The 18,532-nt window shown below is 51.2% G+C and overlaps 3 protein-coding genes across 3 annotated transcripts in view; 1 reads left to right on the top strand and 2 right to left on the bottom strand.

The window, feature by feature from the left end:
- The window catches only part of LOC116969375 (zinc finger protein 615-like), an 864,645-nt gene extending 848,647 nt beyond the window's left edge, over positions 1–15,998 (bottom strand). Inside the window, exon 1 of the mRNA XM_033016240.1 lies at positions 15,443–15,998. The gene's annotated coding sequence lies outside the window, so the exon portion shown is untranslated. The remainder of the gene's footprint in view (positions 1–15,442) is intronic.
- On the bottom strand, positions 3,543–15,666 carry LOC116969366 (zinc finger protein 239-like). The gene is made up of 5 exons (XM_033016228.1): positions 15,443–15,666; positions 14,507–14,559; positions 14,055–14,125; positions 11,401–11,940; positions 3,543–3,554 (listed from the first exon to the last, which is right to left on the bottom strand). Exons 1-5 carry the CDS (start codon positions 15,664–15,666, stop codon positions 3,543–3,545), a joined length of 900 nt encoding a protein of 299 aa, XP_032872119.1.
- Positions 15,999–17,085: 1,087 nt separating the features above from the next.
- Positions 17,086–18,073, top strand: LOC116969377 (zinc finger protein 239-like; the record flags this gene model as incomplete). The annotated part of the gene is made up of 1 exon (XM_033016244.1): positions 17,086–18,073. A coding segment is annotated over one exon (948 nt), but the record flags the coding sequence as incomplete, so codon positions are not given.
- Positions 18,074–18,532: the final 459 nt, after the last annotated feature.

Here is an 18,532-nt window from a genome sequence, read left to right as displayed (position 1 = left end):
CCCCTCTCTCTCCCCCTCTAGATTTCCCTCCCCTTTTCTCTCTCCCCAGCTCCCCTCCGCTCTCTCCCCCACCTCTCTCTCTCCCCCCCCACATCTCACTCTCCCGTCACCCCTTTGCTCCACATGGAAAACAACAACTAGCATCCATCCAGCCAACTGAGACAAAAGCACACTGGCTAGCCACCAAGTGGTCACAGGAGTGGAAGGCAACTTCATCTCCATTACACAGCTACATTTCTTCACCAGATAAAAGCTGTCCCGGGTCTGACCTCCCCAGAGGAGCATGGGTGAAGCTCAACAGACTTGGTACTGGAGTTCAGAGTTTCAATGCCAGCATGTGGAGATTCTGGCTCTGCTAGAGCCAATAGACAATAGGTGCAGGAGTAGGCCATTCGGCCCTTCGAGCCAGCACCACCATTCAACCTGATCATGGCTTATCATCCCCAAACAGTACCCCGTTCCTGCCTTCTCCCCATATCCCCTGACTTGTCTATCTTTAAGAGACCTCTCTTGCTCTATCTTGAAAGTATCCAGAGAACTGGCCTCCACCGCCCTATGAGGCAGATAATTCCACAGACACACAACTCTCTGCGAGAAAAGGTGTTTCCTCTTCTCTGTTCTAAATGGCCTATCCCTTCTTCTTAAACTGTGGCCCCTGGTTCTGGACTACCCCAACATTGGGAACATGTTTCCTGCCTCTAGCATTTCTAATCCCTTAATAATCTTTTATGTTTCAATAAGATACCCTCTCATCCCTCTAAACTCCAGAGTATACAAGCCGAGCCAATTCATTCTCTCAGCATATGACAGTCCCACCATCCATGGAATTAACATTGTAAACCAAATGCTGCACTCCCTCAATAACAAGAATGTCCTTTCTCAAATTAGGAGACTAAAACTGCACACAATACTCCAGGTGTGGTCTCACCAGGGCCCTGTACGACTGCAGAAGGACCTCTTTGCTCCTATACCCAATTCCTCTTGCTATATTTATCTGGTGAACGTTTGTAAACTATCAATATAGGCATTCTTTGATTGTGTTAATAGTCTGTATGTTTATTTTTATTTTTTTGAAATAAACGTATTTGTATAATTAAAAAGAAAACGTGGTCATCCACTGCACAGCAGGCCCTTCAAGTTTGTGGTCAACACTCCCACCGTGTGGTGATCCGCTCTACTGCAGGCCCGGCCAATTATATCTTGGGAGCTGCAGTGCAGCGGAACACCACACGGTGGGGGTGTTGTCCACATACCTGACGAGCCTGCAGTGCCGCGGATCACCACATGGTGGTAGTGTTGTCCACAGATTGGCCTGGCGTGCAGTGCAGCGGATCACCATACGGTGGGAGTATTGTCCACAAATTGGAGCAACTTATTTGATGAATTCAATGCACATTGGAAGTTGCTGTCTAAAAATTAGATTTAATTGTGTTCTTTACTGCAAAATGGTTATTTATTGCTCTGTGGCCCATTTCCTTTCCCCGTAATACACCCATTCCCTCGATGCCAACATTTGTAAAAGCCCTGAAACAAGGGAAACAGAAAAATAGGTGCAGGAGTGGGCCATTGCACGATTGGTGTGAATATTGAAGACAGACTCAGATCTGTGACGTTTCAATGTTAATGTGAACAAGTTATTAACCACTTGTGTGAAATGGTTAATGATAACTACCCTAAGCAAAGCATGAAGGCATTTCAGTTGAAAGGAAGCTGTGTGCGATGTGTAGAGTGGTCATGAATTGAGCTTTGGACTCGACAGAGAGTTGTATATGGATGCTCTTGCTCAATTTTTCACAGAGAGCTGGAGTAACTCAGTGGGTCAGGCAGCATCTATGGAGAACATGGATAGGTGACGTTTCAGAGTGCTGGAGCAACTCAGCGGGTCAGGCAGCATCTCTAGTCAATGTGGATAGACGATGTTTCAGGTCTGAAGAAGGGTCGTGACTCAAATAAACATTCTCTATCCACATGTTCTTCATAGACCTACACAAAATGCTGGGGTAACTCAGCAGGGCGGACAGCATCTCTGGAGTGAAGGAACCATCTTCAGACTGAGAGTCACAGGAGAGGGAGACACAGTGATGAGGAAGTGTAAGGTGTTACTCCAGCACTCTGTATTATCTGAATAGTGCCAGATTAGGAAAATGGGAATTACAACGAGACTTGGGTGTCCTTGTACATCAGTCACTGAAAGTAAGCATACAGGAACAGCAGGCAGTGAAGAAAGCTAATGGCATGTTGGCCTTCATAACGAGAGGAGTTGAGTTTCTGAGCAAGGAGGTCCTACTGCAGTTGTACAAAGCCCTAGTGACGTCACACCTGGATAATTGTGTGCAGTTTCGGTCCTAATTTGAAGGACATCATTACTATTGAGGCACGGGAGCACCTCAAGGCTGCGTACTAGGCCCCCTGCTGCACTCACTCTATACCCATGACTGCGTAGCGAACCACAGTACGAACTCCATCATCAAGTTCGCTGACGACACCACTATTGTGGGGCGTATCACTGATGGGGATGAGTCAGAATACAGAAGAGAGATCGAGCAACTGTCCATATGGTGCCAGCGCAATAACCTGGCCCTCAACACCAGCAAAACCAAGGAACTGATTGTGGACTTTGGAAGGAGTAGGAGGGGGACCCACAGCCCCATTTATATCAACGGGTCGATGGTTGAAAGGGTCAAGAGCTTCACATTCATGGGCGTGCACATCTCTGAAGATCTTTCCTGGTCCGAGACCACTAATGCAATTATCAAAAAAGCTCATCAGCGCCTCTACTTCCTGAGAAGATTACGGAGAGTCGGTTTGTCAAGGAAGACTCTCTCTAACTTCTACAGGTGCACAGTAGAGAGCATGCTGACCGGTTGCATCGTGGCTTGGTTCGGCAATTTGAACGCCCTGGAGTGGAAAAGACTACAAAGGGTAATAAACACTGCCCAGTCCATCATCGGCTCTGACCTACCTTCCATCGAGGGGATTTATCGTAGTCGCTGCCTCAAAAAGGCTGGCAGTATCATCAAAGACCCATACCATCCTGGCCACACACTCATCTCCCTGCTACCTTCAGGTAGAAGGTACAGGAGCCTGAAGACTGCAACAACCAGGTTCAGGAATAGCTACTTCCCCACAGCCATCAGGCTATTAAACCTGTCTCGGACAAAACTCTGATTATTAATAACCACTTTCTGTTATTTGCACTTTACCAGTTTATTTATTCATGTGTGTATATATTTATATCATGGTATATGGACACATTTATCTGTTTTGTAGTAAATGCCTACTATTTTCTGTGTTCATTGTCCTATACAGGGACACATGACAATAAACTCACTTGAACTTGAACTTGAGTGCATCGTAGGTTCACAAGGTTAATTCCTGGGATGGCGGGGTTGACATATGTTGAAAAAATGCGTCGAGTGGGTTTGTATTCACTGGAATTCAAAGGATGAGCGGGTATCTTATAGAATCATATAAAATTAGTAAGTGATTGGACAGGGTAGATGCAGGGAACATGTTACCGATGTTGGGGGAGTACCGAACTATTAAGGTTCATTCTTAAAACAGACAACTCACAATAAGTTAGATCAACCAACACAAGCTTTACTGATCATTTAGCCGGCGAGAGTGCCAGGGGATACAAAGTCAAGTATGCAACACATACTTAACCCTCCTGGGCCATCACTCTGATGAACAAAGACATACAGCTTCTTTTTATAGTATTTTGGAAACGTAGTCACATCTTTATAGAGTTGGAGCAATGACGTCTAACACATCAATCACAGAGTATACCCATTCAAAGCATTCTTGTCACTAACACAATACTTCTCATGCTATGGTTATATCGATCACAAACTCTAGTTACAAACCCTCAAACAGGAACTTAGTCAAAGCTCTATCATCTGCAGTACCTTCTTAAACAATGTAAGGATCTTTATCAATTACCCACAGAAGTTCTTGTTTACAGAGACCCAACTCCAAAGGAAACACGTCCTCTCTCAAGGCTTCTGTTTACAGAAGCCAGCACCTTCTCAGGAAACACATCCTCTCCCACCATTGTCAATACCTTTTGCCTGGGCACACCAGGTAGCAGCTTTGATGCAGTTTGAATGCTGGCCTCCAATTTCCTGATCACCCAGCTCATATACAGCACAGAATTACAAAGCTTCAGAACCCAAAACCCAAAGAAGTCAAATTAATCTTTACTTAATAAAATACCTATTATAAGTTATATTATATAATAAAATACCTATTATAATTTATATTATATAACTAGGATACTATCAGAACCAGGGGCCAGTTTAAGAAGGGCAAGGTCATTTAGGATTAACCATATAATTACAGCACGGAAACAGGCCATCTCGGCCCTACAAGTCCATGCCGAACAATTATTTTCCCCTAGTCCCATATACCTGCACTCAGATCATAACCCTCCATTCCTTTCCCATCCATATACCTATCCAATTTATTTTTAAATGATAAAATCAAACCTGCCTCCACCACTTCCACTGGAAGCTCATTCCACACAGCTACCACTCTTTGAATAAAGAAGTTCCCCCTCATGTTACCCCTAAACTCGTCCCTTAATTCGGAAGTCATGTCCTCTTGTTTGAAGCTTCCCTACTCTCAATGGGAAACGCTTGTCCATGTCAGCTCTGTCTATCCCTCTCATCATTTTAAAGACCTCTATCAAGTCCCCCCTTAACCTTCTGCGCTCCAGAGAATAAAGACCTAACTTATTCATCCTTTCTCTGTAACTTAGTTGCTGAAACCCATTCTAGTAAATCTCCTCTGTACTCTCTCTATTTTGTTGACATCCTTCCTATAATTGGGCGACCAAAATTGTACACCATACTCCAGAATTGGTCTCACCAATGCCTTGTACAATTTTAACATTACATCCCAACTTCTATACTCAATGCTCTGATTTATAAAGGCTAGCATACCAAAAGCTTTCTTTACCACCCTATCTACATGAGATTCCACCTTCAGGGAACTATGCAGTTATTCCTAGATCCCTCTGTTCAACTGCATTCCTCAATTTGCTACCATTTACCATGTACGTCCTATTTTGATTTGTCCTGCCAAGATGTAGCACCTCACACTTATCAGCATTAAACTCCATCTGCCATCTTTCAGCCCATTCTTCCAAATGGCCTAAATCTCTCTGTAGACTTTGGAAATCTACTTCATTATCCACAACACCACCTATCTTAGTATCATCTGCATACTTATTAATCCAATTTACCACACCTTCATCCAGATCATTGATGTACATGTCAAACAGTGGACCCAACACAGATCCCTGAGGCACCCCACTAGTCACCTGCCTCCAACCTGACAAACAGCCATCCACCATTACTCTCTGGCGTCTCTCATTCAGCCACTGTTGAATCCATCTTGCTACTCCTGCATTTATATCCAACAATTGGACCTTCTTAACCAACCTTCCATGAGGAACCTTGTCAAAGGCCTTACTAAAGTCCATATAGACAACATCCACTGCTTTACCCTCATCAATTTCCCTAGTAACTTCTTCAAAAAATTCAAGATTAGTCAAACATGACATTCCAGGCACAAATCCATGTTGACTGTTCCTAATCAGACCCTGTTTATCCAGATGCTTATATATATATTATCTCTAAGTATCTTTTCCATTAATTTGCCCACCACTGAAGTCAAACTAACAGGTCTATAATTGCTAGGTTTACTCTTAGAACCCGTTTTAAACAATGGAACAACATGCACAGTACGCCAATCCTCGGGCACTATTCCCGTTTCTAATGACATTCGAAATACTTCTGTCATAGCCCCTGCTATTTCTACACTAACTTCCCTCAATGTCCTAGGGAATATCCTGTCAGTACCTGGAGACTTATCCACTTTTATATTTTTCAAAAGTGTCAGTACTTCTTTTTCTTTAAATCTCATAGTATCCATAGCTACTCTACTTGTTTCCCTTACCTCACATAATTCAATATCCTTCTGCTTGGTGAATATAGAAGAAAATAAATTGTTCAATATCTCCCCCATCTCTTTTGGTTCTGCAGATAGCTGTCCACTCTGTCTCTCTAATGGACCAATTTGATCCCTCGTTATCCATTTGCTATTAATATAGCTGTAGAAACCCTTTGGATTTACTTTCACCTTACTTGCCAAATCAACCTCATATCTTCTTTTAGCTTTTCTAATTTCTTTCTTAAGATTCATTTTATATTCTTTATACTCCTCAAGCACATCATTCACTCCATGCTGCCTATAATTATTGTAGAGATCTCTCTTTTTCCGAACCGTGTCCAATTTCCCTTGAAAACCATGTCTCTTTCCAATTTTTACTATTTCCTTTCAACCGAACAGGGACATAAAGATTCTGTACTCTTAAAATTTCCCCTTTAAATTTCCTCCCTTTCTCTTCTACATCCTTCCCATAAAACAAAATGTCCCAATTCACTCCTTTTAAATCATTTCGCATCTCATCAAAGTTAGCCTTTCTCCAATCAAAAATCTCAACCCTAGGTCCAGTTCTGACCCTCTCCATAATTATATTGAAACTAATGGTATTGTGATCACTGGACCCGAAGTGCTCCCCAACGCATACCTCCGCCACCTGACCTGTCTCATTTCCTAACAGGAGGTCCAGCACTGCCCCTTCTCTAGTAGGTACCTCTATGTATTGCTGCAAAAAACTATCCTGCACACATTTTACAAACTCCAAACCATCCATCCCATTTACAGAATGTGTTTCGCAGTCTATGTGTGGAAAATTGAAATCTCCCACAATCACTACCTTGTGCTTACTACTAATATCTACTATCTCTTTACATATTTGCTCTTCCAATTCTCGCTCCCCATTAGGCGGTCTATAATACACCCCTATAAGTGTTGCTACACCTTTCCCACTTCTCAGTTCCACCCAAATAGCCTCCCTAGACGAGCCCTCTAATCTATCCTGCCAAAGCACTGCTGTAATATCTTCCCTGACAAGCAATGCAACACCTCCACCTCTTGCCCCTCCAATTCTATCACACACAAAAATCCTGGAATATTTAGTTTCCAATCACAGCCCTCCTGCAACCATGTTTCACTGATCGCCACATCATACTTCCAGGTGTCAACCCAGGCTCTAAGCTCATCCACCTTTCTTACAATGCTCCTAGCATTAAAATATGCACATTTAAGAACCCACCACCTCTTATTCTGTTTATTTTCCTTTTCTTTTCTCCCCTAGATTTTGGGTCCGAGTGCTTCTCTTCTCTGTCTCCTGCCTCACACTCTGTCTACTAGCTTTCTCTATTTGAGTCCCTCCTCCCAAACATTCTAGTTTAAAGTCTCCCCAGCCTTTGCAAATCTCCCCGCCAGGATATTGGTCCCCCTTGGGTTCAAGTGCAACCCGTCCTTTCTGTGCAGGTTACACCTTCCCCAAAAGAAGTCCCAATGATCCAGAAACTTGAATCCCTGCCCACTGTACCAGTCCTTCAGCCACGCATTTATCCTCCACCTCGCTCCATTCCTACTCTCACTGTCACGTGGCACAGGCAGTAATCCTGAGATTGTAACTTTTTTTGGTCCTTTTCCTTAACTCTCCTCCCAACTCCCTAAATTCTCCCTTCAGGACCTCTTCTCTTTTTTAACCTATGTCATTGGTACCTATATGTACCACGACCTCAGGCTCCTCTCCCTCTGATTTCAGGATATCTTGGACGCGTTGAGACACATCCGAGTCCCTGGCACCAGGGAGGCAGACTGCCATCCGGGTCTCCTGACTGCGTCCACAGAATCGCCTATCCGATCCCCTAACTATAGAGTCCCCAATTACTATTGCCCTCCTCTTTTTCCCCCTACCTTTCTGAGCAACAGGGCCGGTCTCTGTGCTGGAGGCTCGGCCGCTGTCGCTACACCCGGGCAGGCTGTCACCCCCATCCGTACACAAACAGGAGTACTTATTTTCAAGGTGTACAGCCACTGGGGTACTCACTCGTCCCTGCCTCTGCCCCTTGCCCTTCCTAAGCGTGACCCACGTCTGTCTTCCATGGTTTTGGAGTGACAACCTCCCTATAACATCTCTCTATGACCTCCTCACTCTCCCTGACCAGACAGAGGTCATCGAGCTGCTGCTCCAGGATCCTAATACGGTCCCTTAGGAGCCCCATCTTGATGCACCTGGTGCAGATGTGGACGTCTGGAGGGCTATCCGACTCCATGACCTCCCACATCTGACACCCAGAACAGTAAACTGCCCTGGCCCTCATTTTTCCACCTTACCCTGGATACAAAACAAGTACAATACAATACAAACTGCTGGAAGAAATCAGCAGGGAACTGACTCACAATCAGCTGCTCCCTCTCGTCCTATAAACTGTACCTTTACTAAAAAAAGCACTGTACCCTTAGCTCACTGTACCTTTACTAAAAACAATGCACTGTACCCTTAGCTCACTGTCCCTTTACTAAAGCACTATAACTTTAACCAGAAGGCAGAAATGCTAACCTGAGCTTGCACCCAATCAGCTGCTTCCTCTAGTCTGCTTTCACCAATCAGCGGCTTCCACCAGAACCCTTCCTATGAAGTGTGGAACGTTACAGATTTCGGTAAAAGCCCCGCACCCGACTTAAAAACTCACCTCCCAGAAACTCCTCTTGCTCCAACGACTCCCGGACCGGATTGAGATGGGGAAAAACGTTTTCAACCAGAGAGTTGTGAATCTGTGGAATTCCCTGCCACAGAAGGCAGTGGAGGCCAATTCACTGGATGTTTTCAAGAGAGTTAATTCAGTTCACATTTACTGTCACATGCACCAATTAAGGTACAGTGATATTTGAGTTCCCATACAGCCATACTAAGTAAAAAGCAACAAGACACACAGCCACATAAAATAAAATTTAACAGAAACATCCACCACAGCGGAATCCACATTCCACAGGTAATAAAGTTCTTCCACCTTCTTCCTTTGTTCACCCGTGGTCGGGGCTGTTGAATCCTCTGTAGTCGCCGCTGCCGACGGTCCGATGTCTGAAGACCTCACATCGGGTTGACGGAAACTCCGGCGTCGGGAAGGATTGGAACACTCCGCAGCATGGAGCTCCCGAGTCGGCCTCTTCTTACCGGAGACCGCGGGCTTCACGGTGCTAAAGTCCACAGGCCCCGAGGTTGAAGCTCCTCACGGGCGATCCTCGGCAAAGGAGAAAAATCGCATCTCCGTCGAGGTAAGTGACTGAAAAAGTTTCCCCCCAATCCCCCCCCCCAGCCATGCAAAACAAACCTTGAAACACTAGTTAAAACATATTTAAAATACGGGAAGCGGTGACTCTGGATAAATCCTGACGCTTTTCACCAGCGAGATGACAGAGGAATGACGAGGAGAGTTAGTCCACGAGGAAGGGGGGATGTCCATTTAATTTGGAGAATTCAATGTTCATGTCATCGGAATGTAAGCTTTGAGGTGCTGTCCCTCCAGCTTGCGTGTCACCTCACTCTGGCAATGGTGGAGGTCCAGGACATGAAAAGCCAATGTGGGAATGGGAAGGGGAGTTGGCAACCAAGAGATCCAGCAGGCCTTGGCGGACCGAGCGCAAGTGTAGGGTGAAATGCACGCCTAGTCGAGATACAAGGAACAGCAGATGCTGGTTTACAAAAAGCAACACAATCTGCTGGAGTAACTGGCACCCCTGGCGAGCATGGACAGGCAACATTCTAGGTCAGGACCCTTCTTCAGACTGCTTGGTGTGGGTGGGGGGGGGGGTGAAGAAAGGTGGATAGGAGAGGTGGGAGTGGTCACCTTGGATTCCCTTCGCTCTACAGATGCGGCCTGACCCACTGAGTTCCTCCACCGCTTAAGAGGGAATAGACAAACAACGTTTTGAGTCAGGACCCTTCTTCAGACTGATTGGGGAGGGTGGGGGGAGGATGCTGGAAAAGAGAGATGGGGGCTGGACAAAGCCTATCGGACACAAAATGCTGGAGTAACTCAGTCGGACGGGCAGCAATGGGTGATGTTTCAGGTTGTGACCCTTCTCCAGAAGTGATAGGTGGATGTAGGTGAGGGAGACACAAGAAACCGCAGATGCTGGAATCTTGCATAGAACACAATTTAGTTAGATGCACAGAATCTCTTGCCCGGAGTGAGAAAATCGAGGACCAGAGGACATGGGTTCAAGGTGAAGGGTAACTTTTCAACAGAGGGTGGTGGGTGTATGGAACAAGCTGCTGGTGGAGGTAGTTGAGGCTGGGACTATCCCAACATTTAAGTTACAGTCAGGTACATAGATAGGCCAAGTTTGGAAGGATATGGACCTAATGCAGGCAGGTGAGACTAGTGTAGCCGGGACATGTTGGTTGGTGTGGATAAGTTGTGTATGACTCTATGACTCTAACGTGATGTGCTGCAGTAACTCAGCGGGCCAGGCAGCATCAGTGGAGAACATGGATAGGTGACGTTTCTCAGAGTGCTGCAGTAACTCAGCGGGTTAGGCAGCATCCGTGGGGAACATGGATAGGTGGCAGTTCGGTTCGGGACCCTTCTTCAGACTGACTATGTTAACAGATGAGGGGGTGATCGGCAGATGAGTGAAGTAAGTGACAGAGGCGAGGGAAAATAAGGAGATAAAAGGATGTGAGATAAGGAGAGAGGAATGTATTGTGCAGCATTAAGGGACATTAGTAAGGTAGCATTTGGAGTATTGCATACAGTTCAGGTCACTCCATTACAGGACTGATGTGGAGGCTTTGGGGAAGGTGCAGAGATGGTTAAGCAGAATGGATTAAAAACAAGGAACTGCAGATGGTGGTTTACAAAAAAGGACACAAAATGCTATAGTAACTCAGCGGGACAGGCAACATCTCTGGAGAGAAGGAATGGGTGACATTTCGGGTCAAGACTGAGGAGGGTCTCGACAAGAAACGTTACCCATTCCTTCCAGCATTTTGTTTTTACCAAAACAGTGCCTATCCATGTGGCGATGTGCCAGCAGGCTGCAGGGGCGGGCAAAGGCCTTGCCACAGAGCGGGCAGGTGAAGGGGCGCTGCCGGTGTGGACTCGCCGGTGCTCCAGAAGGTGGTCAAGGCAGGTGAAGCCCTTACCACAGGACGGGCAGGGGAAGGGACGCTCACCGCTGTGGGTACGCCGGTGCTGCCACAGGCTGGACGTGCGGGTGAAACCCTTGCCACACTCAGCACACACAAACGGTCTCTCTCTGGTGTGTATTCGCTGGTGCTCCCGCAGCCCCCATGCTCTCTTGTCACAGTGGGAGCAGCTGCTCGCTGACGTGGGCCCGCCGGTGCTGCCGCAACCCCCGCGAGCTGTCAAACGCCTCACCACAGTACGGGCAGTCGTAGGGCTGGCCACTGGTGTGCACGTGCTGGTGAGACAGGGTGTGCGAGGCCATGGCAAAGTGCTCTCCACACACCGGGCTGGGGACTGAACAGTCTCCGGCGTGCACCCGCTGGTGGAACAGCAGCCTGGTGGAGCGAGTGAAGCCCTTGCTGCACTGGGCACAAGTGTAGGGCCACTCCCCGGTGTGGAAGTGCTGGTGCACCAGCAGGTTGCTGGAGTGGGTGAAGCCCTTGCCGCACTGGGCGCAGGTGTAGGGGCGCTCGCCGGTGTGGGTGCGCTTGTGCATTAGCAGTTGGCCGTATTGGGTGAAGCCCTTGCCGCACTTGGTGCAGGTGTAGGGGCGCTCGCCAGTGTGGAGGCGCTGGTGCTCCAGCAGGCTGCTGGAGCGGTTGAAGCCCTTGCCGCACTGGGCGCAGATGTAGGGACGCTCGTCAGTGTGGGTGCGCTGGTGTTTCAGCAGGTTGCTTGCGTAGGTGAAGCCCTTGCCGCACTGGACACAGGTGTAGGGCCGCTCCCCAGTGTGGGCGCGCTGGTGCTTCAGCAGGCTGCTGGAGTAGGTGAAGCCCTTGCCGCACTGGGCGCAGGTGTAGGACTGCTCCCCGCTGTGGGTGCGCTGGTGGGACAGCAGAAAGGCGGAGCAGGTGAAGCCCTTGCCGCAGTCGCTGCAGGTGTAGGGCTGGTCCCCGCAGTGGGTGCGCTGGTGCACCAGCAGGTTGTTGGAGCGTGTGAAGCCCTTGCCGCACTGGGCGCACGTATAGGGGCGATCAACAGTGTGGGTGCGCTGGTGCTCCAGCAGGCGGTCGGAGCGGGTGAAGCTCTTGCCGCAGTCGCTGCAGGTGTAGGGCCGCTCCCCTGTGTGCAGGCGCCTATGCACTTTCAGGTGCTTGGATGACTTGAAGCCTTTGCCGCAGTCGGAGCAGGTGAAGGGCCGCTCACTGCTGTGCACCCGCTGGTGCTCCCGCAGCCCCGACAACCGGGTACAGCTCTTGCCACAGGTGGAGCAGGCATAGGGCTTCTCGCCCGTGTGCACCCGCCGGTGGGTCTCCAGCTGACTCGGGCTCCGGCAGGCCTTGCCACACACGTCGCACACATAACGCTTCTCCTTGTTGTGCCCCGCCATGTGGTCCTCCACCGAAGCTCAGCCGCTCCAAGCTCAGCCCGCACACCGAGCAGATGGGTGGCTCACCGGCACCCTGGCCTCCCTAAATGGCCGCTCACGTCCCCGTCTCTCCGTCCACAGCAACGGCTCCTAAACCCTGCAGGAGGGGAACACAGAGGGTCAACAAACTGGCAAACAGGACATTACTAACGCATGAACATTACTAGAGCTTGAGGAGGGGGGGAGGGCAGGGGGGGGGGGGCGGTGTGAGGGGAGTGGGTGCATGAGGGGGGGGGAGGTGAAGGTGTGAAGGTGAGGTGGGAGGGAGAGAAGGGAGGCGGGAAGGAGGGGAGAGATGGTGAGGAGGCAAGTGGGGAAGGGGGATGAGGAGCTGCCCATCCCGCTCTAGCAACGGTTCCACGGTGCAGCTGGCCCCGCCCCCGTGGCTCCTACACCTCGTGGGGGGGGTGGGGGGGGAGGGGAAACAATCACAGCAGCTGCAGAGGCTGCAAACCTGAGATAAAACCTCAAGGGGGGCCAGACTACAAAATGCTGCAGTAACTCAGCGGGACGGGCAGCATCTCTGGAGAGAAGGAATGTGCGACGATTCGAGGTCGAGACCCTTCCTCAGACTGAGAGTCACGGAGAGATGTAGATGGTGATGTGGAGTTAAAAGCTTTTACATAGAAACATAGACAATAGGAGTAGGAGTAGGCCATTCAGCCCTTCGAGCCAGCACAGCAATCCAATATGATCAAGGCTGATCATCCACAAACAGTACCCCGTTACTGCCTTCTCCCCATAACCCCTGACTCCGCTATCCATAAGATCTCTATCTAGCGCTCTCTTGAAAGTATCCAGCGAACCGGCCTCTTCCACCCTCTGAGGCAGAGAATTCCACAGACTAACAACTGCCTGTGTGAAAAAGTGTTTCCTCGTCTCCGTTCTAAATGGCTTACCCCTTATTCTTAAACTATGAGCCCTGGTTCTGAATTCCCCCAACACTGGGAACATGTTTCCTGCCTCTAGCAAAGTGTGTCCAGGTTCAGCTCCTGAAGGACCGTGTTGGGACACTGGAGAAGCAACTGGATATCCTCAGGATCTTCCGGGAAAATCCTGGACAGAACCTGCAGTAAGATCGTTACACCGAAGATACCCAAATAGACAAGGGACAGGTCTGAGAGTCAAAAGGTGAAGCTGAGGCATAACCGAAGAGACAGACGTCAGGCAGAGCCGTGGTAGTAGGGGACAGACAGGGGTTTCTGCAGCAGCAGGTGGGAGTCAAGGATGGTGTGTTGCCTCCCTGGTGCCAGGATCCAGGACGTCATGGACCGATTGCAGAGCATCCTCAAGGGTGAAGGTGAGCAGCCAGAAGTGGTAGTGCATGTCGGCACAAATGACGTCGGGAAGAAGAGGAAAGACATTCTACAGCGCGATTTCAGTGAACTCGGAAGGCAGCTGAAAAGTAGGACCTCCAGGGTGGTTATCTCTGGTTTGCTTCCAGTTCCTCATGCTGGTGAGGGAAGGAACAGGGAGATAGAGGATCTCAATGTGTGGCTGAGGAGCTGGTGCAGGGAGCAGGGATTTAAGGGCCTGTCCCACTTACGTGTCCTTGGCAAGCAAATTACACGGCCTCGTGGTCGCGTTGAGCCGAGACGGTCCTGCGAAGGTCGGGCGCAATTACATGCGTCTCCGCAACCTGAGAAAAACAGAAACAAAGACATGGTGAGCACCTTGGTGTTAACCCTACTATGCTAGAGATAATAGATGCATTGGTATTGCAGTATGGTTTACTACTAACTAAGCCAGAAATGAGTAATAACATGCAGAGTGGAGTGGGGGTAGAGCCATTGTGATTGCCTCATACTCTGCACCATGTGAGGGTTCTGCAAGAGTGGAGCCTCCCACTTAGGGTATCACGAGGCAGGCAATGATATTAACACACTTTGTAAAACCGGCAAATCCCACACAAGAAACATTACAAAAATTGGCCTCCAGTGCTGAAACCTGGGCAAAGCAAACATGACAAAGTTTGATTGAACATTACAAAAACAGACTGGAAAATCTGGATGAGGTGTACCTGGAGGACCAACGAACTGATCGTGTGCAAGAGGCAGTCGCCAAAGCTTTAATCTGGAAGAAGAAACATTTTGGGTGATGAATTTAAAATCAGATCTTAGCGAAATAATTTTAAACCTGACTTCAGAGACTGGCTGGAACTGTGAGGCAGCCTGCGGGAGCCCCCTCCTCACAGACGGGCCCCGCCTCAACGTCCAATGTAGCTGTGTACATCCCGCAGAGAGAGAGACAGAGAGAGAGACAGAGAGAGAGACAGAGAGAGAAAGACAGAGAGAGAGATTGAGAGACAGAGAGAGAGATAGAGACAGAGACTGAGAGAGATAGAGATAAAGAGAGATAGAAACATAGAAAATAGATGGAGTAGGCCATTTGGCCCTTTGAGCCTGTACCGCCATTCAATATGATCATGGCTGATCATCCAACTAAGTATCCAGTACCTGCCTTCTCTCCATACCCCCTGATGCCTTTAGCCACAAGGGCCACATCTAACTCCCTCTTAAATATAGCCAATGAACTGGCCTCAACTACCTTCTGTGGCAGAGAGTTCCACAGATTCACCACTCTCTGTGTGAAAAATGTTTTTCTCATCTTAGTCCTAAAGGATTTCCCCCTTATCCTTAAACTGTGACCCCTTGTTCTGGACTTCCCCAACATCGGGAACAATCTTCCTGCATCTAGCCTGTCCAACCCCTTAAGAATTTTGTAAGTTTCTATAAGATCCCCCCTCAGTCTTCTGAATTCCAGCGTTTACAAGCCGAGTCTATCCAGTCTTTCTTCATATGAAAGTCCTGACATCCCAGGAATCAGTCTGGTGAACCTTCTCTGTACTCCCTCTCTAGAGAGAGAGAGATGTCTGTGCACATTATCCCACATTCGTTGTTTACTATTTGACAGTAGAGAGAGAGATGGAGAGAGGGGAAGGAATGATGGAGCCCACCCGAGATTGATGGTCGTGTTGCGGCGGCGGCGGGACCCGGCGCAGACCCGACCCCAGGCCCAGGCCCGGCTCCCCGAGCTCCGCCAACCCCAGGCCCAGTCACTGTCTCCCGGGTGCGAGGCCGCGGCCTGGACCCCCCGGCACCGAATCCCCAGCCAGCGCGCCCGCCCCGCCCGCCCTGATCCACCGGAGCCTCTCACCGCGTCCGGCCCGGCCCGGCCCATCCGGGTCCCCACTCACTCGCGGCTCATCCGCCCGCTGCCCGTTGCCCCGGAGACAGAGAGAGAGAGAGAGAGAGAGAGACCGCGCGGGCAGGGGCTCAGCCCGGACATGACGTCGCTGCCCCGCCCGTTGCCCCGGAGACAGAGACAGAGAGAGAGACCGCGCGGCGCAGGGGCTCAGCCCGGAAATGACGTCCTGCCCCGGCCCGTTGCCCCGGAGACAGAGAGACCGCGCAACGCGGGGGGGAGAGGGGCATCAACCCGGAAATGACGTCACGGCCCCGGCCGCCCGTTGCCCCGGAGACAGAGAGACCGCGCAACGCGGGGGGCATCAGCCCGGAAATGACGTCGCTGCCCCGGCCGCCCGTTGCCCCGGAGACAGAGAGACCGCGCAACGCTGGGGGGGAGGGGGGCCTCAGCCCGGAAATGACGTCGCTGCCCCGGCCCGTTGCCCCGCAGACTGCCAGGTCGAGCAGCGGGGCGGCCTCAGCCCGGAAATGACGCCGCGGCCAAGATGGAGCCGACCCGCACTAGACGGTGAGAGATAGAGGGGGAGAGGGACATCTGAGCGGCGGGGGGCTGAGAGGGGCAGGAATAAGAGGAGAGGGTCAGAGAGACAGAGAGAGGAGACAGTCCGGGAGAGGGTGAGAGGCTGGGGGTTGGAAAAGGGGTGAAGTGAGTAGCGGGGGGACAGGGAGCAAAGGGAGGGGGGAGGGATTCAAGGGGAAGTGGGTTTGGTGCCGAGGGGGATGAATTGGGGGTGAGAGAGGGGTCAAGTGAGTCAAGGAAGGGGGTAGGGAGCCTGGTGAGGGTTCACACTGGGGAGGAGGTGGGACGGAGCAAGGGGGGGTAAGGAGCAGGAGGCGGCAGCAGGGGTAAGGGGCAGGGAGCCACAGGGAGGAGGTCACATTGTTTGGGGGTGGGGATGGTGTTGCAGTTTAGGAAGTCAAATCAGGGCAGGATCTTCACTGTGAATGGCGGGGCGCTGGGGGAATGTGTGGAACCGAGGGATCTAGGAGTGCGGGTACGAGTTAGGCCAAAGGGCCTCTTTCCAACGCTGTATCACTCTCTGAGAAAGTGCTGTCTCTCTCTCTGCGGGTCAGAGAGTACCGGTGCGCCAGTGTGCCGCGCAGAATTATGAAACAGTTTCCTCCACCATAAACACACTCAATATGTGCCAGTAAAGTCCTGTTTGCCAGCTCTTTGTTCCCCTCCTGCAGGGTTTAGGAGCCGTTGCTGGAGACTCGGACGTGAGGGCCATTGACGGCGGCCAGGGTGCCGGTGAGCACCCCCTCCCCCCCAGCTCGGTGTACGGGCTGAGCTTTGATGGAGGACCACATGACCGGGCACAACAAGGAGAAGCGTTATGAGTGCGACGTGTGTGGCAAGGCTTGGCAGTACCCGAGCCAGCTGGAGATCCACCGGCAAGTGCACACGGGCGAGAAGCCCTATGCCTGCTCCACATGCGGCAAGAGCTTTACCCAGTTGTCGGGGCTGCGGGAGCACCAGTGGGTGCACAGCAGTGAGCGGCCCTTCACCTGCTCCGACTGCGGCAAAGGCTTCAAGTCGTCCAAGGACCTGAAAGTGCATAGGCGGCTGCACACAGGGGAGCGGCCCTACACCTGCAGCGAATGTGGCAAGGGATTCACCCACTCCAGCAACCTGCTGAAGCACCAGAACATCCACACCGGTGAGCACCCCTACAACTGTGCCCAGTGCGGCAAGGGCTTCACCCAATCCAGCTACCTGCTGGAGCACCAGCGCACCCACACTGGCGAGCGCCCATACACCTGCGCCCAGTGCGGCAAGGGCTTCACCAGCTCTAGCAACCTGCTGAAGCACCAGCGCACCCACAACGGCGAGCGCCCCTACACCTGTGCCCAGTGCGGCAAGGGCTTCACCCAATCCAGCAACCTGCTGCAGCACCAGCACACCCACAGCGTCGAGCGCCCCTACACCTGTGCTCAGTGCGGCAAGGGCTTCACCCAAACAAGCAGCCTGCTGGTACACCAGCGCACCCACACCGGCGAGCGTCCCTACAACTGTGCCCAGTGTGGCAAGGGCTTCACCCAATCCAGCAACTTGCTGAAGCACAAGCGCACCCACACCGGCGAGCGCCCCTACACCTGCGCCCAATGTGGCAAGGGCTTCACCCAATCTGGCAACCTGCTGCAGCACCAGCTCACCCACACCGGCGAGCACCCCTACACCTGCGCCCAGTGCGGCAAGGGCTTCATCTGCTCCAGCCAGCTGCTGTCCCACCAGCGGGTGCACGCCGGCGACCGTCCCATCCCCAGCCGGGTGTGTGGAGAGAGCATGGCCACGCACGCCCTGTCTCACCAGCACGTGCACACCAGTGGCCAGCCCTAGGACTGCCCTTACTGTGGTGAGGCGTTTGACAGCTCGCGGGAGTTGCGGCAGCACCGGCGGGCCGACGCCGGCGAGCAGCTGCTCCCACTGTTACAAGGGAGCATGGGGGCTGCGGGAGCACCAGCGGATACACACCAGAATGAGACCATTTGTGTGCGCTGAGTGTGGCAAGGGTTTCACCCGCACGTCCAGTCTACAGCAGTACTGGCGTACCCACAGCGGTGAGCGTTCCTTCCCCTGCCCGTCCTGTGGTTAGGGCTTCACCCGCCTTGTCCACGTGCTGGAGCACCGGCGAGTCCACACCGGCCGGCGCCTCTTCATCTACCCGCTCTGTGGCAAGGCCTTTGCCCGCTCCTCCAGCCTGCCGGCACACCGCCACGTGGATAGGCGCTGTTTAGGTAAACACAAAATGCTGGAAGGAATGGGTAACCTTTCTGGTCGAGACTCTCCTCTGTCTGACCCGAAATGTCACCCATTCCTTCTCTCCAGAGTTGCTGCC

This window comes from Amblyraja radiata, unplaced genomic scaffold (genome assembly GCF_010909765.2).
Source record: "Amblyraja radiata isolate CabotCenter1 unplaced genomic scaffold, sAmbRad1.1.pri S31, whole genome shotgun sequence".
Classification (NCBI taxonomy): Eukaryota; Metazoa; Chordata; class Chondrichthyes; order Rajiformes; family Rajidae; genus Amblyraja; species Amblyraja radiata.
Note: the sequence above shows the minus strand (reverse complement) of the source record. Positions and strands in the feature narration are given on the sequence as shown.